Below are 25,259 nucleotides of genomic sequence, written 5' to 3'. Positions count from 1 at the left end.
TGCTTGACATCAAAAATATGTTTGAATTATTTAAATCAACAAACTATTGAAAATAATTTTAAAAGAAAAAATAACAACAATGCCAAAGAAAACAAATAATTCAAAGGAGGAAAAGAAAAACCAAGTGATTACCGATGTGAATCAATTGTACAAGATGAAGGATCACTATTATAAAAATCAACATGGGTACACCAAAACAGTGGACTATAATGTCAGCAAGTATTTAAATACTGAAGAGGATTCGGAAGCAAAAAAGAAAGAATTCAAAAAAAAGTACAAGAAGAATATTCATGAAGCTGCAAAGATTGTACCTGATGTTGATGAATCAACACCCTATGTTGAAAGACAAGAATTGGTTGACAAGTATCCTATTCTTAGAATAAATGCAAAGAGAATTAAAAACAGTGACCACAAACATGAAATAATTACCAAACAACGTAAATTGAGAAGATTATTACAAAACAAGAATAGAAAAGAAAGAAGAGATTTGGGCGTACCAATCCAACAACCAAAAACACAAGAAGATAAACGTATCTATGACCCATCTATTATTACACCTTACAAGACAAATTACCATCCTGAAAATGATTTGGAATATTTGAAAAATTTTGATGAACAGGTTCATAAATCAAAACAAGAAACTTTGGCAGAGGAAGAAGATATTGACGAATTTGAAGAATATTTTAAAAATGGAAAAGAACCAAAGGTTCTCATTACGACTCAATATAATGCCATGTTGGATAAGGCCAAGAACGCCTCAAAGTTCACAATGACATTTATTAAGGAGTTATTGAACTGTATTCCAAATAGTTTTTACATGAAAAGAAAACACTATTATGTGAAGCAAGTTATTGAATACGCCGAAAAGAATGATTTTACAGATGTGATTGTTATTGGAGAAAGAAACAACAAGCCTTCATCATGTTTACTCATTCACTTACCAACTGGACCATGTGCTACATTTAGACTTTCATTCCCAAAACTTAAGAAGGATTTGAGAAATATTGCCAAAGTGGATAGAAACTATTGTCAAAAGTTTTATCCAGAATTGATTTTAAATAACTTTACCACAAGATTGGGTTATAGAGTTGCTAGAATGTTCCAAGCAATTTTCCCACAAAAACCTAATTTTACTGGTAGAAGAGTTGTGACCATGCACAATCAACGTGACTTTATATTCTTCAGACACCACATTTATAATTTCTATGATGTTGATGAAAAGAACAAAGGTAATGACCATTCAGAGTATGACCGTGATGATGTCTATTTGGCCAAGAATGTTAAACAAGAGATTGAAAAATTGAATAACCAATTGAAAGTTGTCAATAATGAAATGGACATTCAACAATCAGATGATGAAGACGAAAGTGAAGAAGAAGAGTGTGACGAAAATAACATTGAACAGGGTGTAAAAGATCGTGCCAAGTCTGTAACTGTAACTAAGGGTGTAAAAATTCAAGAAGTTGGACCTCGTGTTACTTTCCGATTACAAAGTTTACAATTGGGTAAATTTGATAACTTGTTTGGTGAATTTGAATGGTACGGAAGAAATGAACTTGTTGTTGATAAGAAACAATTTAATATTTAAGCAAGTAAAATTTTTATTTTTCCCGCCAAATGTTCCTTAACCGCTCAATATTTCTAGAATCGAAACGTTACACATTGTTAAAAAAAATACAACATTTCATTAACAGCAATATGGAGACAGGATTAGCCGATTTTGATGTTGTAGAACAATTAGGGCATGGTAGCTTTGGAAGTGTGGTAGGTTTAAATCATTTCCATAAATTTTAACTATAATTCTATCCCTATAAAAAGTATAAGGTTAAATCCAAGAAGGATCATAGGATATATGTGTGGAAAGAGATTGATTATGGCCGAATGTCGGAGAAGGAAAAGCAATTAATAGTCACTGGTAAGTAAGAGACTTGAGGGTGATAAAAAACATACATTTATTTAGAGGTTAACATTCTCAAAGATTTGGAAAACAAGAATATAGTTAAATATTTTAATAGGTACATTGATAAAAACAAGAGAAAATTGTACATTTTGATGGAGTGCTGTGAGGGTGGAGATTTGGGTAAATTTATACAATCCATTAAGAAAACATCTGGTAAAATTGAAGAAGCAACAGTTCTGAAAATCTTTTCCGAAGTTTGTTGTGCATTAAAAGAATGTCACACAAGAAAGAGTGGAAAAGTTATTCATAGAGATTTGAAACCAGGAAATATTTTCTTGGATAAAGATTTGAATGTAAAGTTGGGTGATTTTGGATTGGCAAGAATTTTATCGGACCAATCAAAGTTTGCTCACACAAGACTTGGAACACCTTACTATATGCCTCCTGAATTATTGTCAGATCAATTGAGTGATCAAGGGTATGACGAAAGTTGTGATATCTGGTCTCTGGGATGTATTTTGTATGAGTTGTGCACCTTGGAGCCTCCTTTTAAAGCTCCAAATGCTGTGTTACTTGAAAAGAAGATTGCAGCTGGAAAATTCAATCCAATTCCATCTTGTTACAGTAAGGAGGTTTCTGAATTAATCAATAGAATGATTTGTGTAGATGTAAGTATAGTGTTTCAACTACCAACCTCTTACATTTAATTGAAGCCAAAAAAAAGAATTTCCATTGTTGAAATTTGTGAAACATCTATTGTGAGATTTAATATTTTCGATACCTATATCAAACAACGCTACAAGATCCTCAAGGAAAAAGAAAAGGCATTAGAAAAAAGAGAACAATTCATAAAGAAGAAGGAAGAAAAATTAGAAGAAAAGGAAAAACAATTAGAAAAAGAAAGATTGGCTTTCCTTAAAGAAAAGACAGAATTTGAAAAACAAAAACAAACAAAATCGGTTGATATGACAAGTGGATTGTCTCCTCTAACTGAACTCAATAAGGAAAATATTTACCAAACGTTCAAAATCTGAGCACTTTATTAAATACCCTTTCTATACATTTCAAGTTTTTCTTGTAGTAATTTGAGGGAATCAATGCAGGACTGACAACTGTCACTGGTGGATACTGTGTCACTCATATCTGTATCTACAATAGAGTGGTAACTAAGATCGGATGGGGCTGATTCGAGATGAGAAAATAGACTTCTTTGCTCACTAATTTTGTTTGATAATTGGGTGTGCATCCCTATACATTGATTAATATCAATATAGGTAACAAGTTTTCTCTTCTTACAATCTTGGTTTTTTTCTTGAGTGGATTCTTTGATAATACGTTTAAGATTTCTAAAAGTCTCAAAATTAGTCTTGTCTGAATTGAGAGACATTTTTAACCCATACGAAGCCCTTAATGACGATTCGATGAATGGGTTTGAGCTATATCTGAGCCTCTCCAAAACTGAATTGGCAATACTTTTGAATTCTGCTGTGGTGAAAACAAAACTATAAAGTGGATCCTTATCAAAGAGCAAGGTTAAATGTATCTCAATGAACATTTCAAAGATTTTGATACTAGCAGCATATCCACCACCGTTAACAAGTTCCTTAACCAACTGCTTGATGGATTGACTGGAAATGGCTGGATGATAAATCTTACGTTTTGTATACAGGGTTGTCACATACTGCTTACATGAGCTATACAAATTGTCAACAATATGTTTAGAGTTGTAGAGAGTTAGATCAATGGTTGGTAATGATAATTGACCTAAAAGCTCTTTTTGAAGTATTGCATTTTCATCTGTGTTCCAATCGCAATACTTTTCAAACTCTGGAGCTGGCCAATTTAGTTTTCTCATTCTTTCAGTCTCTGAAATAGTCTGATGGGATAGCGATTCACACACATCATTGTATACAAGTATCAAATCCTTAACAGTTATACCATTTCTAGCATTTGGATCAATATCGATCAACAATTTTCGAATGTGTGAAAAAGTTGTTTCTTCTATCAAATCTCTAATAGAATATGTGTGGAGAAGAGGTGGATCGGAGGAGTTATTTGCAAGCCACAAGGTGTAATTTTCTAAAACTTGATTTAAAATAGCAATTTCTTCTGATGAGGGAAAGTTTAGTAGGTGAGTAAAATTAATGCCTACATATTCCACATTTGAAAAGCATTTAAAATCTTCATAGATAATGTGAAGGAAATGCTCCTTTAGCATATTTTCACTGCTATTGTGAAACCAGCTCTTATCAAAGAGAATTAGAATAGGGATATGAGTATCATTAAATAAGCCTAAATTTGAAAAATGTTGGTGTAACCTCTTTTTTTCTAGTGAGAAATATGTCTGTAAATCGGTATTGTTGGGATTATCCAATATGAAAATTATTGAGGAAGTACCTCTCCATGACCTTGAGTCTTTGGGGGTTCGTGCACAAATATGTAGTTCTGTGTTTTTCTTGGGTCTTGGTAGGGAATCCACGTCCTTACCGTTTACTATAAAATTACACAAATAGTCATCACTATTTGGGCGAGAAAATTTTGCCGCAATCCATTCATTAAGATGAGTGCTGTTTGTTCCTGGTACTATCATTAGTTTCCAAAAAAAGCTGAAAAATGTATCAATCTTGTCAGTAACAGGTGAATTAAAGATAAGAGAAGCCAAGTCAAGAGGTTGGTATAATTGGCTGAGATATCTCTTCTTGAATATGTGTTTGTAATATTTGCACATTGATTGATCTTCTTCATAATCATCTGACATAATATTTTCTTGGAGTACAAAGTCCATTGCATTGCTGATGTGTTGTTTCCTACTTGCACGAATTCTCTTTTTCCTTTCTGCATATTTCTTCAATAATGAAAAATATTTGCTTTTCAGTTCTTTTTTGGTTTCCTCCTCAGTCGGACCTAGGGGTTTAATTGGGGAGACTGGGATTTGAGGAATCAAGGGATCAATAGAAATTTCGTTTCTATGTGATTGAGTTTTAAAAGCTACAGGTGGTTGTGGTTGAATTAGAGTAGGTGGAATTGGAGGATTTGGTGACTTGATTATGTTAAAAGGTGGCATCTGGGAAGGACTAAAAACAATTGGAGGAAAGATTGGTCTATTTTCTTGTGTAGTTGGTTTGGGTGGAACAAAAGTGGAGGGTGGATTGACATGTGGAACATCATACCTAGATGGTGGTTGCTGAGTTACCAATGGTATTTTTGTTTCAGGTTCTCTTATTACTTCCTTTGGAATAGCACTCTGAATAAGAGCAGGTGTTGGTGGTTTTGGTTGGGAAGCTGGAGGAACTATTTGCACTTGAGTTGGTGGATTGATTATCTCGATTTTCTGAGGTGACTCATTGATTTTAGTTTCTAATTCTTTCGGCGGTGTTTTGGAAGGTTCTGGAGCTATCCGAAAATTTAAATTTACAAGATCAGAGTATCTAATGCCAGCAACCTTTGATTCAATCAACCTCAATGACCTCTTTGATTTGATTTTCTTGTCAGGTGTTACGAACGTGGAGTATTTGAATAATACATCATCCCCGTCAATATAAATACCGTGGGCTTTGCAAAAATCTGTGCACTCTCCTTTAGTTTCAAATGCCAAAATATCTACGAGTTTAGATATTGGATATCTACCAGCCTTGGAAATATCAGTGACCTTAATATTAAATGCTGTATTCATAATTCTGAGAGCTTCTTCTCTGATATGTGCAAAATACATGTGCATTAGACATGCACTTAGGTAACTTGCTTGCTTGACCAATTCAAAATATCGTACATAATTTTTAGTAGAAAATGCTCCGTAAACCTTAAGGGCGAACAATACCTCTGGAGACTTGCTGACTTTGGAAGGAAGGTTTCTCAAACACTTGGCAACTTCTTGATCTGAAGTAATCTTTACAAGTATATAGTAAGCAGTGAACTCTGACTCATTTGGACATTCAATTCCATTAGATCTTAATTCAAAATAGAGCTCCTGTAAGCTTTTAAGCCATTTGCTCATTAATTCAAGATTTTGATGAGGATCTGATAATTCTTCTCCTACATCTGCTAGTAAGTGATGACTCATTATGTGAAACCTTGAAATTATTTCATGTAAGTCTACACTTCGTTCATCTCTGATGTCTTGTATTGTTAGGTCTTGGATAATACTTCTAGCTCTGTCTCTAATAAAAAAATATATAGTATGATACTCTTCTTTACGTTCTAAAATATTATGGGTCAAATATTCCAATGTTTTCTTGAGTATTAGAGGAGGACGAATTAGTGAAGGATCAGCATGAACGGCTGCAGCAGATCTGGCATACTTTTTCACGCAAGCATTAGGATCTGCTTTGTACATCTTAATACCATGCTCGTCTATAATGATCTTTCCTGTCTTTTCAAATAAACTGAGATCGTTATCCTTTTCTCTGTTGGTAATCTCTTGTTTTGGGCATTTGTCCTGACATGTACCAATAATTGAGTTAGCCTTGATTGGATAGCTTTTTTCCCAAATTTTTGTCTTTGATTCCATAGTTTTCAGTTTCGAGTAGATAATGTCCTTTTCATTCTTTTCATGTGTTTTAGGGGGAATTGTTAGGATTTGTCTTTCACTGTCGTTTTCATCATACGATGAGGAAGATTTTCTTTCAATAACAAAATTATTATAGTCTTCTTCTTGATCTTCCTCGTCATGATTATCCTCTTCATCTTGCTCATTGTCTGTTTGGTCTTTTTCTACATAATACTCTTCGTCTTGTTCTTCATCCTCAAATAATACCCCTTTCTCGTCAGATTTGATTATATTATCCTCTTCATCCTCGTTGATATTTACAATTTTTGGTTTAGAAATTTCGAATAAATTATTATCTGGTAAATTAGAATCTCTGTAAGAGCCAAATCCAGAAAATCCTTGTGGTAGGGTAAATATATTTGGGCCATGTGATAAATCATCTAAATATTTGTGAATTCCAGATGGTGTATGAGAGTGTTCGGATTCTTCATCATCTCTTTCAGCAGGCCTTTCCCAAACCAAATCTTTTGGATTCGGTTTTTTAAATGGTTGTTTTTGAAAAGTTTGTTTTGGAGCCTGCTCATCGTCTCTCTCAGCAGGCCTTTCCCAAACTAAATCTTTTGGATTTGGTTTTTTAAATGGTTGTTTTTTTGCAATTCTATTTGTTAGAGTTGGCTCATCCTTATCTACAGGTCTTTCCCAAACCAAATCTTTAGGATTCGGTTTTTTAAATGGTTGTTTTTGGAAAGTTTGTTTTGGAATCTGTTCATCATCTCTTTCAGCAGGCCTTTCCCAAACTAAATCTTTTGGATTTGGTTTTTGAAATGGTTGCTTTCTATGTGGTTTTTGAGTATTTTGCTCCTCGTCCTTGTCGTCATTATTTGCTACTATTTGAAAATTTGTAAATGTAGATTTTTTCCTTCTTTAAATCTTTGATTATCCTTTTCGGGAGGCCTTTCCCAAACCAAATCTTTTGGATTCGGTTTTTTAAATGGTTGTTTCTTTAATTTTTGTTTTGGAATCTGTTCATCATCTCTTTCAGCAGGCCTTTCCCAAACCAAATCTTTTGGGTTCGGTTTTTTAAATGGTTGTTTTTGAAAAGTTTGTTTTGGAGGTTTTGGAGCCTGCTCATCATCTCTTTCAGCAGATCTTTCCCAAACTAAATCTTTTGGATTCGGTTTTTTAAATGGTTGTTTTTTTGTCCTATTTGATGTTTGTGAACTTTCCTCATCTTCATCATTTCTTGCTACTATTTGAAAATTGGGAAGTGTTTCGGATTTTTGTTTTTTAATAAAACCAGGTTTGTATGGCTTAACTCTTGTTTTAGGTAAACCTTCCGATAAATCCTCTGAATTTCTTGGTATGTAAGGTCCTCTTTGTGTATTGTGTCCTCCTCTGTGAGAAGTCGATTTTTGTGTGTTTGTGTCATTTGTTTCCTCTGTTCTTGAAGAAGAATTTGAACGAGAGTTTCCTCTATATCCCCCTCTATAATTCCCTCTTGAAGGTTTATGTTGTTGTTCATCGGTATTATCCGATGTATTCTTAAATGATCTGTGGTATCGAGAAGAGCCAGATGATGGGTTGGAATTTCCTCTTGCTTCTCTTGGTGGCATTTTTAAATAGAATTATTTAAAATTTAAATAGAATAAATAATTCATTTAACCTGTTGTTAAAAACTTAAAGGCAAACAAAAAGCAAAATATCAATACTTGTTTGGTTAATATGTAGGTATCCTATTGGTCAATTATTGGATTTGATAATTTTCAGACGAAGATTAAAAATTGAATGTCATTGGAAACTTATTGTTTCTTTTATTAACTGAGACAAACGTTCAAGATTTTTAAGGGAGTTGTTAACTCCTGAAGGAGCCAAATTTTGTAAACACGCTTCCAATTATTTCATTAGCAATAATAATTTGGTAATTGCTTCCGAATTGTTGTGGAGTCCTAGCTCTGAGCAGAGCTTAGATTGTAATTTTCAAACAAATTGCTCAGAAAAAAGAACAACAAACCGCTCCGTCATAAACAACTCGGGATAACAAAGAGAGATTCTCGTTTCTTTCACAGAACCAATGAAACAACAACAACGATTTTCATCAGTGCATCTGATGAAGGGCATAATAATGATGATGACCGTGATGATTTTAATTCACTCATCCTCTACAAAGATAACATTACATACGGGCACTAGCAGTGCAGGAATGTTGTCTGAATTTTCTGTACTAGTAATGGGATTAAATAGACAAGAATTAGAAAAAGTTTTTGTTGAAGGAAGACACGCAAAAATGTTTGATAAGGCCTCTATTAGAATTAGAAAACCACTCGACAAGATGTTAATTGGGAATGGAAATGACTTTCTTTCATCTCTCGCTCAACAATTACAAAAAGAAAGAATGTTCATTGTTGAAATGAAGAATGAAAATCAAGTACACAGATTGGAACATCAAATTGATGAAATTAATGCAGAAAGTAAGAGCAAGACTCCAATCATTGTTAAAAGATTATTCAATACCACAACAAGAAAATCCTCCCTTGACAAAAGAGCAGCAAAGAATTTGCTTTCAAATCATGACTATGTGCAAATGACAGCTAAATTGAAGGCTCTCAACGCTGCCAATCCTCATTTATCTGTACTCTTCTCTGTTGGTCAATCAGTCCAACAAAGAGAATTATGGGTTATGAAACTTTTTGGTACAAAAGTTATTGGTAGACCAAATACAAACTTGAGATATGAAAAACCAAAGTTCAAATATATTGCAAACATGCACGGTAACGAAACTGTTGGAAGAGAAGTAATTCTCTATTTTATTGAATATCTCTTGAACTTGTATAATGCTGGTGATGTAAGAGTAACTTCCATTCTTGATTATATGGATGTTTATATTATGCCATCTATGAACCCTGATGGTTATGAGCTTAAACAAAGAAGAAATGCAAACGGTGTTGATTTGAATAGAAACTTCCCAGACTTTTATTTTGGTAAGCCTGATGATCCATTCCAACCAGAAACTATTGCAGTTTTGAACTGGATTTCAAAGGAATCATTTATTTTGTCAGCCAATCTACATGGAGGTGTAGTTGTTGCTAACTATCCTTTCGATACTGCCTTGTCAAAGGATTGTAATTATTCTGCCACACCTGATGATACCTTCTTCAAACAAGTTGCATCAGTTTATGCAGACACTAACACTGTTATGCACTTGAGTAAGAGATTCCCAGGAGGTATTACCAATGGTGCCCAATGGTGGGTTGTTAGGTAAGCTTTTCTTTTTCATTTTTAGATTAATTCGAATTTTATTCAGACATTCCATGGCCGATTATAATTACTTTGGAGCTAATTGTTATGAACTTACTTTAGAGTTGACTGAGGAGTATATTGCTCCTGAAGATCACTTAGATGGATATTGGGATCAAAATAAGGACGCTCTAATTGCTTATATGGATCAATTGAAGTATTCTGCAGTTGGTATTGTTTCAGATGATATTGGAAATGCAGTTATTGGAGCTAATGTAACTGTAATTAATAATGCAAAGATTATTAATTCTAATTCTAATGGATTTTTCTGGAGATTGTTACCTCCTGGAACCTTTACTATTCAAGTATCAAAGGATGGTTATCAACCTCAAAATCAAACAGTTACCATTCCAAAAGAACCAGTTCTTGGTAACCCAATTTTTTCCTATTTTAATCTGAAGAGAAAATAATATTGTATTTTTATTAAAGAATAGCTCTGATAAAAATCATAACACAACAAAAAAAATGAAAGACAGTAAAAACCCTTTTGTTTATCCAGAGGAAACAGATACTCCATTACATCTTGTTCATCATCCACGATCACATCCCCTTCAAAACAATAATACACCAGTAACAACAATTGATAACGACTCTGCCATGGCCGAACAAACAATTTATGATGCTGTATTCAATGCATCAACATCTTCGGAAGTTCCATCACCAACGATTGGTTCTTTAAACGGTCTTGGTAGATCACCAGATGTTTTAATTCAAACAAAATTTGAACAAGAACGTAAATTAATTTCAAAATTATATTCGGATTTGGATGTTAAAAAACAAGGTTTTATTACTGTTGGAGATTTGGAAATGGCTCTCAAAAAAGAAGGATTGGATTCCAAGAATAACCCAGAGTTGAAAAATTTGATAAAAGAAATTATACTTGGTATTAATAATGGAAATTATGATGAAAACTCTGATGAGTACAAGAAGGTTGTAATTGATTTTGATGCTTTTTATAATATTGTCGGAGAAAATACAAATATTATCAGTAGGGCATTAACTGGAAGATTGGCAATTCCAGATTGGTCTAACTTTTGTTCTAAAATTAAAGAAATATTCGAACAAACAAAGGAAATCAAAGGTGGTAATGTGGCTACATATATCCCTCAATTAGCTGAAGTGGATCCAGAATTATATGGATTGGCTATTTGTACAGTAGATGGTCAACGTTTTTCATTGGGGGATAGTGATGTTGATTTTACTATTCAGTCTTGCTCAAAAGTTTTCACCTACTGTATTGTTTGTGAAGATATTGGAGCAGACAATGTTCATCAATATGTTGGATTTGAACCAAGTGGTGGAAGTTTCAATGCTTTCACACTTGATGATGAAAATAAGCCACACAATCCAATGATTAATGCAGGAGCTATTACTGTATGTTCACTCGTAAAACCAGACTTGTCACCATCAAAGAGATTTACATATGTTTCCAGTAAATTTTCCAAATTTGCTGGTGGCAGTAAAATTGGTTTTGATAATGCTACCTTTCTAAGTGAGAAATCAACAGGAGATCGTAATTTTGCTCTTGCTTATTATATGCAGGAAAATAATGTATTTCCAGAAGAATCTAGATTGGAAGACACACTAGATTTATATTTTCAAATTTGTTCCATTCTTGTCAATTCTAACAGTTTAGCTACAATGTCTGCAACATTGGCAAACGGTGGAACTTGCCCTCTAACAAATAATAGAATTGTATCAAATGACACGGTAAAATGTGCACTTCAGTTAATGGTATGTTTCAAATGTTTTTGTATTAACATTTCAAATTTAGCTGTCTTGTGGAATGTATGATTTTTCTGGTAATTGGTCCTGCACAGTTGGGTTGCCAGCCAAGTCTGGTGTTGCAGGGGCAATATGCATTGTTATTCCTTCTGTTATGGGAATGTGCTTGTTTTCTCCTCGTCTAGATCCAAGAGGAAACAGTGTTAGAGGTGTAGAGTTCTGTAAAAGGGCATCTGATTTATTTGAATGGTCTTTATTTGATCGTTTGGTGCCCAATCCACCAAATGAAGAGAGTGATACTGCATCGAATAGTGATGCAACCACTCCAACATCTGAAGAGCAAAGCTTTTCTAAAAGAAAACGAAACTCCTTCCATGCCAATTCAAAAGAAATTAATTATCTCAAAAAGCAGAAGAATGAATAAATTTTTTAGTTTGTTGTGTTGATATTTTTACCTGATGGTCTTGATGAGCCGACTTTCCACACAACCAAATCAGAAAACCCAGAGGATAAGACTTGATCGGTAGTATCATCGAACATGATAGATTTAACACAATCTCCATGAGCTTCATATTCTTCAAACTCACCACTATCATAGTCCATTATAGCTACCATTCTTTCTCTAGAACCAAATGCAATTAATTTGTGTTTTACAGACACAGCAAAACAACTGACAAATCTATTCAAGTCGACAACTTTAACACAATATTCCCTCTTATAATTGTAAAACTCAATCTTGGGGGTACCTTTAGAAGGAGCAGTAATCAATAATAAATCTGAATCAAAAGGAGAGAATTTGGCAATGATATCCACTTCATACTTTTCCTTTTCTGCAACCTTTCTGGTATAAATATGTGGGGCAAACTTGGCAACTTGAGACAAGTCATTCTCATTCCAAACAGACACGAGGCCTGTGGCAGTTGTATTTACAAATCGTCTTGATTTAGCATCATAATCAAGAGAACATAATCTGTGACCTAAAAACTCCTTGATAAATACAAATCTATTTTCCAAAAATTCTGTAGGTGCCAGTGAGGTATCTTCTGAAATATTAACTAAATTATCAACAATAGTAATTAAACCACCTGCACTTCCTGTGATGATTCTGTTGCTTGGTGTTAGAGCTATACATGTTATTGCTTCTTCATGAGGTCTTATCTTGTTCTTTAAAACATTTTCGAGATCATTAAGATAATTAATATAGATCGATCCATCCAAAAATCCTACTGCTACAAGGTTACTAGTTGTACTGTTACACATACAGAGTGCAGGGGTGGGATTAGTCTCTCCTCTCTTTAGTTCAAGAATTTGGTTATAGGATACTACTTGATTTTCATCAACTCTGGACCAAATACGTAGAGAACCATCATGAGAGCATGAAGTAAGATAGTCATTAACCTTTACAATTCCTGTAACAAAATTTGAATGGCAACTGATCAATCTAATGCACTGTTGCTGCTCCCAATTAATATACCAAATAGTTCCAGATGCCGTTCCAACTACTCCTTGATTACACTTGTCATTATCAAAATAAGCAGAAGTAATTGGTGTATCAACTTCCATTTGCTCCCTGAGTATCATGGTATAGATTTTGTCTTTTTTGCTAACCTTCCACCTCTTGATTTGGCAGTCTGTTCCTGCTGTGATAACAGTGTTTTTCCTCCAATAAACATAATCTACCTCAGAATCGTGAGCATCCACCCACTTGAACTCGAGTTCATTTGTCTCAATATTAAAACAATAAATTGAGCCTTGTGTTGAGCCAACCCAAGCACTTCTATAGTCTTCACTAAATCCAATGCAAGAATAGTGAGTAATAGTTTCTCCATCTCTATTTCCACTTATCACATATGTTTCATCAACCTTAGCTGGAGACATTAGCAATTGCCCTTCTGGATTCAAATACCAAAAAATGATGGAATTTTTGCCTGTGGTAATAAACTCTGATGAAGGAGAGGTTGGAAACCATTTTACAGCATGGATTATCTCTGAAACCATAGCATTAACAATCATTTTTCCAGTTTCTACAGACCATACAGCCAGTACGTTTTTCTCATCATATTCATTGACGCCAACACTAACAAAATACTTTCCGTCATAAGAAAAGTCCATTGCCAAAACACCCCATCTGTGGTAATCTAATTTCTTGAAAGCAGAGTTTGTTTCCAGACTCCAAAACAAAATTGGTGAATCCATTGTAATTCCTTTTACCCCACCACACGATGCCAATATTTTTCCGTTTGGGTGGATTGCTAGTGCATTAATTTCATGTTCATGACCGAAAAGATATTGTTGGTGTCTGGTCAAGATATCTTCAATAATAATAACATTTCCAGATGTGTAAATCAAACGTTTGTTTGGTTCATCCCAAATCAAGTTCTCTCTGGCATTTCCATTATATCCAGTAATTCTTCCTAATTTAAGGCAGGGGTTTTCAGTGGGCATATTTCTGTCGCGCACAGTTACTCTTGAGATAGGTCTATTTAGCTTATATTGTCTGAATGGTGTAATGATATTCTTATTATGTTCATTTGACGGTAAAGTGGTTGTTTTAGGATCCTCTTTTGGATCTTCCTTAACAGCAGGATCATCTTTAAGTGTCTCAATATCATGTCTCATCTTTTCCTCTAAAGCTTTAGAGAAAAGATCATTATATCTATTTGGTAAATCATCAACTTCAAAATCTTCCTTTTTTTTCTTTTCCATCATCTTTCTTTCCAAGTGTGTTTCGATCATTAGATTAATATCTCTTGATTTGTCTCCTAAGAAGTTCCAAACAATTATACCATTATCTCCGCAACTAATGACATGACCATAATCTGAACTGAAAAGAACCTTCTTAATTTCTCCAGAATGACCAACAAATTTTTGACAGCTAAAGTTGGCCAAGTCTTTCGAGTTCCAGACCCTTATTAATTTATCGTCACCTCCAGTAACTAAATATTTTCCATTTTGACTTGTGTCTAGTGTTACAGCATAGTTTTTACTTGAATATTCCTTTGATAAAGATGTAAATTTCAAACTAATCGACCTACTTACAGTTTCTGAAATAATTTCTCCTTTTTCCAAACAAATGGCCATTAGCTTGTTGTCTGAAGTGGATGCAATTATTTCCTTAGAATCAGAGGAAAAGACTATTCCTTCGAACAAGTCGGTTGGAGTTTCGAAAATATAAACTTCTTCAAAGTCTTTACAGCTGTACACATGTATAATATTTCTATTTGGTCCAATAAATGCAAAGAATCTTCCATCTCTGCTCAATGATAAACACACCCTTTTGCATTCACATGTGTAGGGAATAACCTTGACGGGTTGGTACATGTGTTTGGTATCTGAGATACAAATAGATTCTTTGGAAGAGGTGATTAGCCACTTGGAATCAAATGTGTATGCTATGGCCAATACATCAGACAAGTGTGCCTTGTACTCTTCGAGAACTTGGGTTGTGTTGACTTCAAAGATTCTTACAATACCAGACTCGAATCCACATGCTATCATGTACTCTGTCTTGTGGTAGTCCACACAAATTGGGCTCTCTCCGTCAATATCGAATTGATATTTTTGATTTAAAGTTGTAAGATCCCAAATTCTGATTGTTCTATCAAGAGACACAGAAGCAAACTCCATTCTACTAGGATCACTAACTACGTCCAAAACAGTTTTTGTGTGAGATCGTAGTACTGATCTGTAGATCTGAGTACTTATTTCCAAAATTCCAATAGATCCATTTGAGTCTCCTATAAGAGCTTTGAATCCATCCTTAGATGTCACAACACTGGTGACAGAGTTTTCCAATTCAGCCTCTATGAAAAAATCAGAGAAATCTAGGGGCCAAACTCTAACAAACTTATCAGCAGATCCTGTAATACAAATTCCTTCATTAATGTAGAGAGTATTGATTGCACTGTTATGAAGTTGGAATACACACTCTATTATTCTCTTATTATAATTTACTTGATAAATAGCACCTGATTCGGTTCCTAAGTAGAATCTGTGGTCTTTGTCTCCTAACTAAGAATAACATTTAAGTTTCATCAACCTGAAATACTTACATGAGGAGAAAGAAATGCCTTTTCGAAAGCAATATCAAGAAAGTTTTGTTTTGTTAGACTATAGTTTTCCAGAGAGAGTGAACAACCTCTAACTATTCCACCTTTCAATCTCCACAATCTAATATTTTCCATTCCACAAGTAACAAATTTAGTTTCTTCATTGGGAGCAAATTTGACCTTTTGAACTGAATAATCGCATACATATTTAGAAATAATAGGAACATCTTCACCAGAATCTCTAATATTTGAAATATCCCAAATAATAAACTGAGTCTTTAGAGATTTATCTTTTCCAATTGTTACCATTACATTCCCACTATCAGATATGCAAACACAACTAATTTCAGTCTCTTGACCTTTTAAAACAGATAAACATCTCCCAGATTCGATATCCCATAACCTAATCAGAGGAATATTATTCTGAATACTTGCTATAATACTACATTTGTAATCTGTACAAATAGAGGTGATGGATTGGGTATGACCTTGAAAAGCAGTTTGGGTTCCTATTATTTTTCAGCATCACCATCAAAGAATTACTTACCTGTAGCTACTTCCATTTTGATAATTGATGAGCCACTTGGGAAAATACAGTAATTTGAATCCAAAGTCCAACACAAGTTGGAATTATAGTAACAATTGTATCCAATAAAACGTTTGATATCCAAAATTGGAGAAGGTGTCAGCATACTCTTATTAGAAACACCAGTAATTTTTGATCGTCTAGAGTTGGCGGATCCAATTGATGAAGTCCTACTTGTATTAAAACTAGTTGAAGGCTTTTTAAGAGTTTGAGGGTCAATAATACATGCTAATTTGATATTTGTTGGTTCTGATGGAATCCAATGCCATTCATAAAGATCAGTCCAACTACTTCCTTTTGGAACTGGAAGAAACATGTCTTTAGTAAGTGTGTCCGTAGAATAGATATTGTCACTTGTGTATACATTCTTCAATGACAGGTTTGAACAAGTAATTATGCCTCTAATACATTTGAATACTTTATCTAGGTGTGTCTGAACAAGAGCTTTAAAATCTATGGCAAGCACAGTCCAACTCTCGGACAGATAATCAACGGGTATGAAAATTGAATTATGAGTTTTCTAATTGAAATTAAAACAAGAGATCTCTTTGATAACTTACTTTGAATTGTTTGGAAATGTTTCCGAAAGAAAATCTAAAGGTTAATTCATCCTTAGTCATAATCTCAACATGAAATACAAATACATCCCTATTAGCTCTCAACTCTACGTAACAAAATTGACCAATTAAACCAAGCACATCACCCTTATTTTTAGGAATAGATGATGGAAAGGAAATATAGTTATTTGATGGCACAGAACCTTTAATTCTGAATACTGTTCTTCCGATGTCTCGATCCATCTCTTGCGTAACTCCTCCTTCACAAGAATGTTGTTTCCCCTTCTCGGAGCATAATTTTACTAGGTTTACGTACGGCTGTTGCCAGGCTATAAAGTCATGAATACAATGGCAAACATTAATCAACATACCATTGTTTAGCATTTTTTTTATTTTGTGCAAAACATTGGCGGGAACAACTACAATACAACAATGGTCAAAAATAAACTTTCACGTAAGGCAGTTGACTTTTAAAAAGTATTTATTTCTTCTTCTTTTCTCCTTTCTTTTTAGATATTTTCTTTTTCACTGCTTTTTCCTTAATAACAGTAAAGTACTCCTTAATTTTTTCTTTTGGTATTGGTTCTTGCTTGACAACATTAACTCTTCCGTTTGTGAATTTTCTAAGAATGTCTAATTCCTCAATTGAAATATTACATCTAGTAACAACCAATCTTCTTAACTTGGTTACTTTGTGAATGAGTTCCAATAGAGCCTGTACACTAATTTTCCTACACCCAGCAACTTCTAAGCAACGTAAATTTTGGCAATGATCTGAAATTGCGTTAATTGAATCGTCTGTAATATTTGGACATCCACTAAGAGAAAGAAATTCTAGGCGTTGACCATATTTACAAATTTCCACAACAGACTCATCCTTAATTTGAAATATTCCACTAAGTTCAAGAACTTCTAAATTTCTGGCATAGTTAGTTAGGAAAGAAAGAGAATCACTTGTGATGGTAGGTTGGGATAAAATAGTAGTTCTCATTGTTACAATTTGAGGACAATGCTTGCAGATTGATAACAGTCCCTCATCTTGAATTAGAGGACAACCACTTACATCCAAATGTTTCAATCTAGTACAGTACTCAGACAAGAATTGAAGTGCAATATCTGAAAATTTTGTGCAAAAACTAATATCCAATACTTCCAAAAATGGCGTATTCTTTGTCATGCGGAACGATAATTCTCCGGTTATCATTTCACATGAATGAACAGACAACACTCTTAGTTTTCTGCAATGTGTGAAAATTTCAACAAGACTTTCATCTGTAACGAGATGACACATGCCAATATTTAGATTTTGAATATCAGAACATCCATTAACAATGATTCTAATGGTACTGTCACGAAGTTGTGAACAATGTTGTAAATTCAAAGAGTTTAACCTAGGACAGTACTCTCCAATACTTTTTAGCACCTTATTATCTATTTCAACGCATCTTTCAAGGTCTAACGTTATCACATTTTCTGTTGAAATAAAAGTAAATAAAGACTCATTAGTTATACTCATATTCTCAACAAAATTAGATATTCTGCTTGGTCGTTTAGTATTTGGATGATAAATCGAAGAGATTGATCTTCCACTTGCATTAATAATATAACTTCTTTTTGTGTGATCCTTTGTGTCATCAATTTGTTTAAATTTAGTTCCAGAATTATCAACCGAATCAATTAAATCAGAAAATGGACCTGCCATATATTGACTAGTTCTTGCTGACCTTGTTGTTGAACCAGACGAAGCAGGTCTAGAGGATACAATTGCCCTCATATCCAAGTTTACAACCTTCTCTTCCCTTGTAAAGGGAGAAGAGGTTTTTTCCAATGAAGACATACCACTACTAATTGCCCAGAGTGTTTTAGCTTTGGTTTGGGTATGAATAGAAAATAGTTCCTCTCGCAATTGTTCATCTCCATCCTCGAAATCAGTAGCGCCAGAAGATAAATCCTTGAATGATTCTTGATTTTCCTCCAGATTTGATCTTGTTTCATTCCAAAAAGCTTGAACATTGTCCGAATAGTAATACCTATCTGTATCTTCATAAAGCATAAAAGGATACTTGATATAGTCTCGTTGTGGTTTTTGTTCTGCAGTAAGAGATTTTAATAAACCAAGAGTTTTTGCTGGTTTGGCTTCTCCAGGTATTAAATTAGAAAGATTGGCCCTGTTGTAGGCTTGTACAAGAGAGGAGGATGCACTAGCATGTCTTGATGCTACCAAATCATCGTTAGGTATTTCCGGAGTTTGTGCTCTAGGATCAACACTTGGAGGTCGTAATTCATTTTCTTGATTGGCAGCCGAAGAGGCTCTACTTCTGTGCCCTCCTCTCGTTGGAGGAAGTCTTTGGTTGAGCATTTTTTTTGTAGATAGAAATTAGCGGGATTACCCTTCAACCAAATTTCTATTTTAAAATTTTTTTATCAAAAAAATGTCATCATCAAATAATAAGAGCAATCCATCTGCCAGTGCTTCATCACAACGTCTGAGTAGAGATGAATATAAAAAACAACAATTAATAGAAGAGGCTCGTAAAAATGGTCTCGTAATGCCGGAAAAAGATGAACAAGGAAGAGACATCAATCCTCACATTCCACAATACATTAAACAAGCTCCTTGGTACTTGGATCGTGGTGCTCCTAGTTTAGACCATCAGAGGTATTCCGAAAAAGAAAAAGATGAGTTTGGAAATTGGTACAATCGCGGAATAAAAATTCAAGCTGCCACCAAATACAGAAAAGGTGCTTGTAAGAATTGTGGATCTATGACCCATAAAGAAAAAGAGTGCACTGAAAGACCTAGAAGAAAAGGTGCTGCTCTTACTAATAGTGACATTGCTCCCGATGATTTAATTCACAATATTCAAGTCAAGGGCTTTGAAGCCAAAAGAGATAATTGGAATGGGTATGACTCGAGTCTATACGCAAAGGAGGTTGTGGAAGTACATCAAGAATTGGAAAAAGAAAGAAAGAAGAATAAGGATCGTCAACTTCATGAAAAAATGATAGAAAAACAAAGGAAAAAAGAACAACGTAATCAAGAAAAGGATAATGAAAACAAACAAAATAATAATAGTGATTCTAGTGATGATGAATATTTTTCATCATCAGATTCTGGAGATGAAGATTTGGATAAATCTGGAAGAAGTGGAAAAAAAGAAGTGAAAACTACCAGTGTGTCACAATCAATTCGTACCAGAGAGGATATTCCAAAGTATTTATACAATCTCGAATTAGATAGTGCTCACTATGATTCTAAAACTCGTTCTATGAGAGGTAACCCTTTACCTTTTGTTGATCCTTCAGAAGCTCCATATACTGGCGACAATGCCACTAAGAAAACTGGAGAGTATAATGAGTTTATTCAAGCCCAAAAGTTTATGTGGGATGCTGTCAATAGAGGAGAGGATATTAATATTGCGTCAGTGCCTTCACAAGCCTTTATGGCCCACTCACATTTCAAACAAAAGAAGAGAGAATTGGAAGAAACTAGGAAAAAAGCAATAGTAGAAAGATATGGAGGAGAAAAATTCTTAAACAAGCCTCAAGAATACGTAACTGCTCAAACTGAAAATTATGCTGAATACTCTACAAGTGGTAGAATTATTGGAGGTAAACACCAAGCTACTATAAAGAGTAAATATGAAGAGGATGTATTCTATAATGGACACACGAGTGTCTTTGGTTCACATTGGGATCCAAACAAAGGATGGGGATTTAGATGTTGTCGTCAATTTGATAGAAAATGTTTTTGTAACTCCAATAATAATATTTTGGAAACTAGCACAACGACCAAAGAGGAGCCAATAACAATTAATAGTAAGCAAAATGAGAATATAAGAAAATCAGAATTCTCATATCCAATCCAACAAGAAAAGAAGCGAAAGTTAGAAACTGGTTCACCATATTCAAAATCGAATTATCAAATATCAGAGCAAGAAATGGAGGAATATAGAAAAAAGAAGAGCCATTTTGAAGATCCAATGAATTCATTGCCAAAGGATTATTAAATAAATGGCGTTGGTTGGTTAGAGTTCTACTGAGGTGGAGAACATTTTACATCTCCCGCTAAAAATACTACGAATAAACATCTTTTTAATTTTAAAAAAAAATGGACAATCAAGTGAGGCTATTGAGAACTAGAGTTGAATTACCTCAGTTTGATTTTAACGGACTTCCTCAAATTCCTCCAGGATCAAGCTACGCCAAGAGGCTTCACGGAATAAAAATGATGGGACCTAACACATTTGTAATTGAGAAAAATAAGAACAACACTGCCATCAATACGGCCAAGTCGGAGACGCTCATATACAAGTTAACCGAGGAATCTGTTGCACACAGAGAAATTGTGATGAATAGGAATGAAGTAGCCCTTCCCGAACTTAGATCAAAATCTAATCAATCAATTGGAAGAAAATATAAGCCACTCTCAAAGTATCTAATTGTAAGTTTTTTTGTTTGGAATTAAGAAAGATTGTATAAAGTTGAGGATTACCCATGCGGAAACAGAATCAGAAGTTTTGGAATGTATTGTTGGGGACAAGGATTTGGATTATGTGGATGAAAATGAGTTGATTCTTTTTGAAAACTTGTACTATATTGATGTATCTGGAAATTATTTACCATTTGAGAAGTTTGCTGTACTATCATCTCTTAGAGATTTAAATATTGGTTGTAATGCTTTAAATAAGGTTACTGTTCCAGATAATATCGAGGGAGCCTTTTCAAAATTGGAGGTAAGCATATCACAATATCTCTGAGAATTACACATGCCAGGTTCTTAATATTTCCTATAATACTTTTTCAGATCCTTACCTATTTCACGAGTTGGGAAAATTGAAATCTTTGAAAAAATTGGATTTGAGTGGAAATAATTTACAAGGTCTTCCAAATGATTTATCACATTTTAAATTGGAAGAAATTATTTTAGAGGACAATGTTCTTGATCATGGAGTGTTCCTTTCCCTAAGCTCAATTTCAACGTACGTTGTTTGGATGTTGTTTCTAACATTAAATTATAATAGTTTGGTCCAGGCCAATCTTAATAAGAACAAAATAGAGAGAATACCACGAATAAGGAAAGAAGTATTCCAGAACCTGAAAAATATCTCGTTACAAGAGAATTTTATTACTTTTCATGAGGATCTGTATGTAATGGATTTTGTGTGTCTGGAAGTATTAGACGTATTCATGAACCCAATATCTGCAAGACCAAAAGATGTTGAACGGGCCAGATATAATTGTGAAAAGAATTCAATCAATCTTTTAATTGACAACAACATACAACTCCCTTCATCTAAGGTACCAGTCGCTCAGTTTTACAAAAAGAATCAGGTAATTAATATAAATAAGATTAACAAGAAGAGTACACCCCAGATAAAGGAACAGGAACCATTAACGTCAATAGAAGTTGTAGAACAAGAGGAAACGCAGGAGAGCTCATTCTTCATAACAGCAGTACCTAGGTTAGATCTCAAAGCCATCCAAAAAGAAAATAACACAGCAGATAAAATCCTTACCCCAAAGAGTCCATTTAGATCACCAACAACAAAATTGTTCAGCCAGCAATCTACAGCAGAAATTAAGAAGATAACAGAATCCTATGACAGAATGAAAGATATTGGCAGAAAAGTAAATGTGACATATGACGTTAAAGATTTTAGACAAAACTTAAAAGCTCCAGCCGACAGATATGAATTCAATAAGGATTGGTTTGATTTAGATGTTGCCTTAAGTAATATTGATGATTCTATGAATGAGGAAATTAAGAAAAATGTTTGTATTTCGAAAGAAAAACAAAATTTGAACTTGTACAATGAAAACGTTGATCTCTATAGGACGAATCTTTCTGATAAGAAGAACACATATCGAGCCCTTAAATTTGCTATTGAAAATCCACTCAATCTACCAACCCAGTCAGAATCAAAGAAGGTGAAAAATCTTGACTCATCCAATTTGAAGTCTTTATATCATTAATTTCGCCATCTTGAGAGAAAAGCCGACAATTATTTTAAATTTTGAAAAACAATTTTAAAAAAATGATTAAATCATCCCTCAGAAAGCAAATTTTGCTTCCACGTTCCGCCATTCTAAAATGTTCTTATCATCATTGTTCAACATTAAATTCAACATCAGCATCAAATAGAAAACCAATGTTTGGAGGAAAATCTGCACTCTCACAACCACCATCCCCTCTTCAAAAGAATAATACACCAACACAAACATCATATGAAAAGATGAAACAAGAAAGAGAAGAACAATTAGAGGCAGAGGACTTTGAACAAAGAAGAGAGGAAATTAAAGATTCATTCCAAAAACAATTTTTCAACAATTTGGATCCAAACGAATTCAAAAAAGCTTGGGAACAATCAAAGGTTGACGAAACTGCAGAATATAAAAAAATTACAATGAGACAACAACTTAGGTGGTGGATAAAGGATCATGATCGTTTCGATCGTTTCATTAAACTTCTTATCAATCCAACTGCAACAACCGAGGAAAAGGAATACGCCAAACAACAAATTGATGAAATGATCAAATTGTATGGTGAGGTTAGAACTCGCCATTCAAACAGAAAGAAAATTCCTGCTCGTCTCAGTTTGGCATTAGTATTGTTTATTTCTTTAATATCTTGGTTTGCTGTCGAAGCTCAACACACAATGGTTAACAAGGAAAGACAAGATCAAATTCTTGGAGAGGTTGTAAAGAGAAGTCAACCTACTGAAGAAATGAAAAATGTACCTCAAGTTAACCACAGAGAAATTCTTCAAGAAATAGAAAACCAAAAGAGATTACAAAAATTAAAAGCTCAACAAAAAGAATAAATAGGAGGTTGAAATTTGTCATTCGATATGCTCAAAAAATCCACTTAAATTATGCTGGTGGCGTAGGAGCTTCGAAAATAGGTTTATTTTTATACCCTTAAAAAAATAGAAATATGTTGTTGTATATTAGAATATCAGGTTTTACTCCTATTGTGTTAAGCCTGAAGGAATCCAAGTTGAGGGCTCATCACTGTGTAGAAATAGCAAACGAATATTATAGTAAATTATATGATGGAAAACCACCAAGCCCTCTCAGACCTCAGAAAATAATCCACTTTATGAATGGAGATAAGTTACTAATTTTCAATCGTGAAGAAAGTATGTAATTGAGGAATAATAATTAATAATTATAATAATAGCTTTTAGTTCTCAATTTTCACTACCAATCCAACAAATGACCCCGATCAATGAGGAACCAATGGCATGTCCTGAATCTATCACATTTTCCAAATCACCTTGCCCCAAACTCTATCCAGGCAATATACCAAAATTCATTAGTCTTAATCGATTAATCCTTTTACTCACTGATGAAACAAGATTTGAGCCATTCTTTGTCAAAGTATTTTGGTTATGTTATAGAAGCTTTGTTAAACCTAAATTCGTTCTCCAGAAACTATTAGAGAGATTTGATGTTCCTCCTCTTAATTCTTCATCCGAGAGTGCAACTGTTCCGATTGGTCAGTATGAATCTCTTGACGAATATCATTATCACACAGATCTGAAATCAAATGCTCAAATAATTACAGCAAAATTAATATTAGAGTGGGTAGAAAATCATTACTATGATTTTGATGATAAGATGATAAGGCAACTTACTAACTTTTGTAGTACTAGAATGATTGAAAGTCCTGTTTCTTTTATTGCAAAAAGAACACTGCTTGCAATGAAAGATGCCAGTCGATTACATCCTTGGCAAGAAGATGAAAAAAGAGAAAAAGAGTTGGCAGAAAAAAAGGACAAGAGATCCTCAACAAGGTTAGAACAAAGATTGACCCTATTGAAAGTGGATGCAAGAGATTTTGCAGAGACTCTAACAGCGATGGATCACTCTCTTTACAAAAAGATTAAATTCACTGAAATGTTGGGTCAATCTTGGAATAAGGAGAAGAAAAAATTCATGGCTCCAAATATTATTTCAGTAACAACATTATTTAATAAGGTCAGCAGTTATGTAGTATTTCAAATTGTCAGCGAATCAAACCCAATGTTTAGAAAAAAAATGATTGAAACAGTTATCAAAACATGTGAACATTTAAAGGATTTGAATAGTTTCAATATGATTATGGCAATTTACAGCTCATTGGGAACATCATCAGTTTCCCGTCTTGTCGATACGTGGAGCCTTCTTGAAGAGAAAACTCAAAAACAATATGAGGATATTTGTAAATTTTGTTCTCAGGATATAAACTATAAAAGTATGAGAGATGCCACTGACAAGTGCTTTGTTGAAGGAGAACCAGCAACTCCATACATTGGGATTTACCTCAAGGATTTTTTGTTTGCTGATGACGGTAACCCAACACTTGTGGATGGCAAACTAAATTTTTACAAAGCAATCAGTCAATATGCAATCATGTACAATATATTAAGGTTTCAAGATCGTGACTATGAAATAATTCCAAAAGAAGAAATTCAAGCAGCCATTGATTCTTACAAACCAAGAGGAGAAGATGAGTTATATAACATGTCACTAAAAATTCAACCAAGAAAATAAACTTGTGACAACCATTGATTATTTAAATGTCCAATATTATTTACAGAAAAAAAACAAAATAATGCCTCCAAAACGTAATGAGCAACCACCTCCTCCCTCTTTGGAGGACATAGTTCGTCAATCA

At 33.9% G+C, this 25,259-nt stretch overlaps 11 protein-coding genes across 11 annotated transcripts; 8 read left to right on the top strand and 3 right to left on the bottom strand.

Moving 5' to 3' along the window:
- Positions 1 to 589: 589 nt before the first annotated feature.
- NAEGRDRAFT_2758 (uncharacterized protein) lies at positions 590 to 1,579 on the top strand (the record flags this gene model as incomplete). Its single annotated transcript, XM_002682946.1, has 2 exons — positions 590 to 1,229; positions 1,416 to 1,579. Coding segments are annotated over 2 exons (804 nt in total), but the record flags the coding sequence as incomplete, so codon positions are not given.
- A 119-nt stretch (positions 1,580 to 1,698) lies between these two features.
- Positions 1,699 to 2,934, top strand: NAEGRDRAFT_29678 (uncharacterized protein; the record flags this gene model as incomplete). Its single annotated transcript, XM_002682945.1, has 4 exons — positions 1,699 to 1,764; positions 1,819 to 1,915; positions 1,961 to 2,568; positions 2,614 to 2,934. 4 exons carry the CDS (start codon positions 1,699 to 1,701, stop codon positions 2,932 to 2,934), a joined length of 1,092 nt encoding a protein of 363 aa, XP_002682991.1.
- Positions 2,935 to 2,942: 8 nt separating this feature from the next.
- On the bottom strand, positions 2,943 to 7,999 carry NAEGRDRAFT_45584 (SAC/GANP domain-containing protein; the record flags this gene model as incomplete). Its single annotated transcript, XM_002682714.1, has 2 exons — positions 2,943 to 7,253; positions 7,352 to 7,999. The coding sequence occupies 2 exons, from the start codon at positions 7,997 to 7,999 to the stop codon at positions 2,943 to 2,945; spliced, it is 4,959 nt and encodes a 1,652-aa protein (XP_002682760.1).
- A 953-nt stretch (positions 8,000 to 8,952) lies between these two features.
- Positions 8,953 to 10,030, top strand: NAEGRDRAFT_1580 (uncharacterized protein; the record flags this gene model as incomplete). The annotated part of the gene is made up of 2 exons (XM_002682944.1): positions 8,953 to 9,641; positions 9,688 to 10,030. Coding segments are annotated over 2 exons (1,032 nt in total), but the record flags the coding sequence as incomplete, so codon positions are not given.
- A 580-nt stretch (positions 10,031 to 10,610) lies between these two features.
- On the top strand, positions 10,611 to 11,676 carry NAEGRDRAFT_1263 (uncharacterized protein; the record flags this gene model as incomplete). The annotated part of the gene is made up of 2 exons (XM_002682943.1): positions 10,611 to 11,414; positions 11,455 to 11,676. Coding segments are annotated over 2 exons (1,026 nt in total), but the record flags the coding sequence as incomplete, so codon positions are not given.
- Positions 11,677 to 11,834: 158 nt separating this feature from the next.
- Positions 11,835 to 16,840, bottom strand: FM144 (uncharacterized protein; the record flags this gene model as incomplete). The annotated part of the gene is made up of 5 exons (XM_002682713.1): positions 11,835 to 14,402; positions 14,445 to 15,416; positions 15,458 to 15,963; positions 16,002 to 16,560; positions 16,601 to 16,840. 5 exons carry the CDS (start codon positions 16,838 to 16,840, stop codon positions 11,835 to 11,837), a joined length of 4,845 nt encoding a protein of 1,614 aa, XP_002682759.1.
- Positions 16,841 to 17,291: 451 nt separating this feature from the next.
- On the bottom strand, positions 17,292 to 18,056 carry NAEGRDRAFT_1762 (uncharacterized protein; the record flags this gene model as incomplete). Its single annotated transcript, XM_002682712.1, has 1 exon — positions 17,292 to 18,056. A coding segment is annotated over one exon (765 nt), but the record flags the coding sequence as incomplete, so codon positions are not given.
- A 973-nt stretch (positions 18,057 to 19,029) lies between these two features.
- On the top strand, positions 19,030 to 20,627 carry NAEGRDRAFT_34959 (uncharacterized protein; the record flags this gene model as incomplete). Its single annotated transcript, XM_002682942.1, has 1 exon — positions 19,030 to 20,627. The coding sequence occupies one exon, from the start codon at positions 19,030 to 19,032 to the stop codon at positions 20,605 to 20,607; it is 1,578 nt and encodes a 525-aa protein (XP_002682988.1). The 3' UTR covers positions 20,608 to 20,627.
- Positions 20,628 to 20,708: 81 nt separating this feature from the next.
- NAEGRDRAFT_77987 (leucine rich repeat family protein) lies at positions 20,709 to 22,680 on the top strand (the record flags this gene model as incomplete). Its single annotated transcript, XM_002682941.1, has 4 exons — positions 20,709 to 21,041; positions 21,082 to 21,333; positions 21,374 to 21,579; positions 21,808 to 22,680. 4 exons carry the CDS (start codon positions 20,709 to 20,711, stop codon positions 22,571 to 22,573), a joined length of 1,557 nt encoding a protein of 518 aa, XP_002682987.1. The 3' UTR covers positions 22,574 to 22,680.
- Positions 22,681 to 22,749: 69 nt separating this feature from the next.
- NAEGRDRAFT_62103 (uncharacterized protein) lies at positions 22,750 to 23,421 on the top strand (the record flags this gene model as incomplete). Its single annotated transcript, XM_002682940.1, has 1 exon — positions 22,750 to 23,421. One exon carries the CDS (start codon positions 22,750 to 22,752, stop codon positions 23,419 to 23,421), a length of 672 nt encoding a protein of 223 aa, XP_002682986.1.
- A 394-nt stretch (positions 23,422 to 23,815) lies between these two features.
- NAEGRDRAFT_45579 (rasGEF domain-containing protein) lies at positions 23,816 to 25,135 on the top strand (the record flags this gene model as incomplete). The annotated part of the gene is made up of 1 exon (XM_002682939.1): positions 23,816 to 25,135. The coding sequence occupies one exon, from the start codon at positions 23,816 to 23,818 to the stop codon at positions 25,133 to 25,135; it is 1,320 nt and encodes a 439-aa protein (XP_002682985.1).
- Between the last annotated feature and the right edge of the window lie 124 nt (positions 25,136 to 25,259).

Source organism: Naegleria gruberi, assembly GCF_000004985.1.
Source record: "Naegleria gruberi genomic scaffold NAEGRscaffold_2, whole genome shotgun sequence".
Taxonomy (NCBI): domain Eukaryota; phylum Heterolobosea; class Eutetramitea; order Acrasida; family Naegleriidae; genus Naegleria; species Naegleria gruberi.
This window is presented reverse-complemented; position numbering and strand designations above follow the sequence as displayed.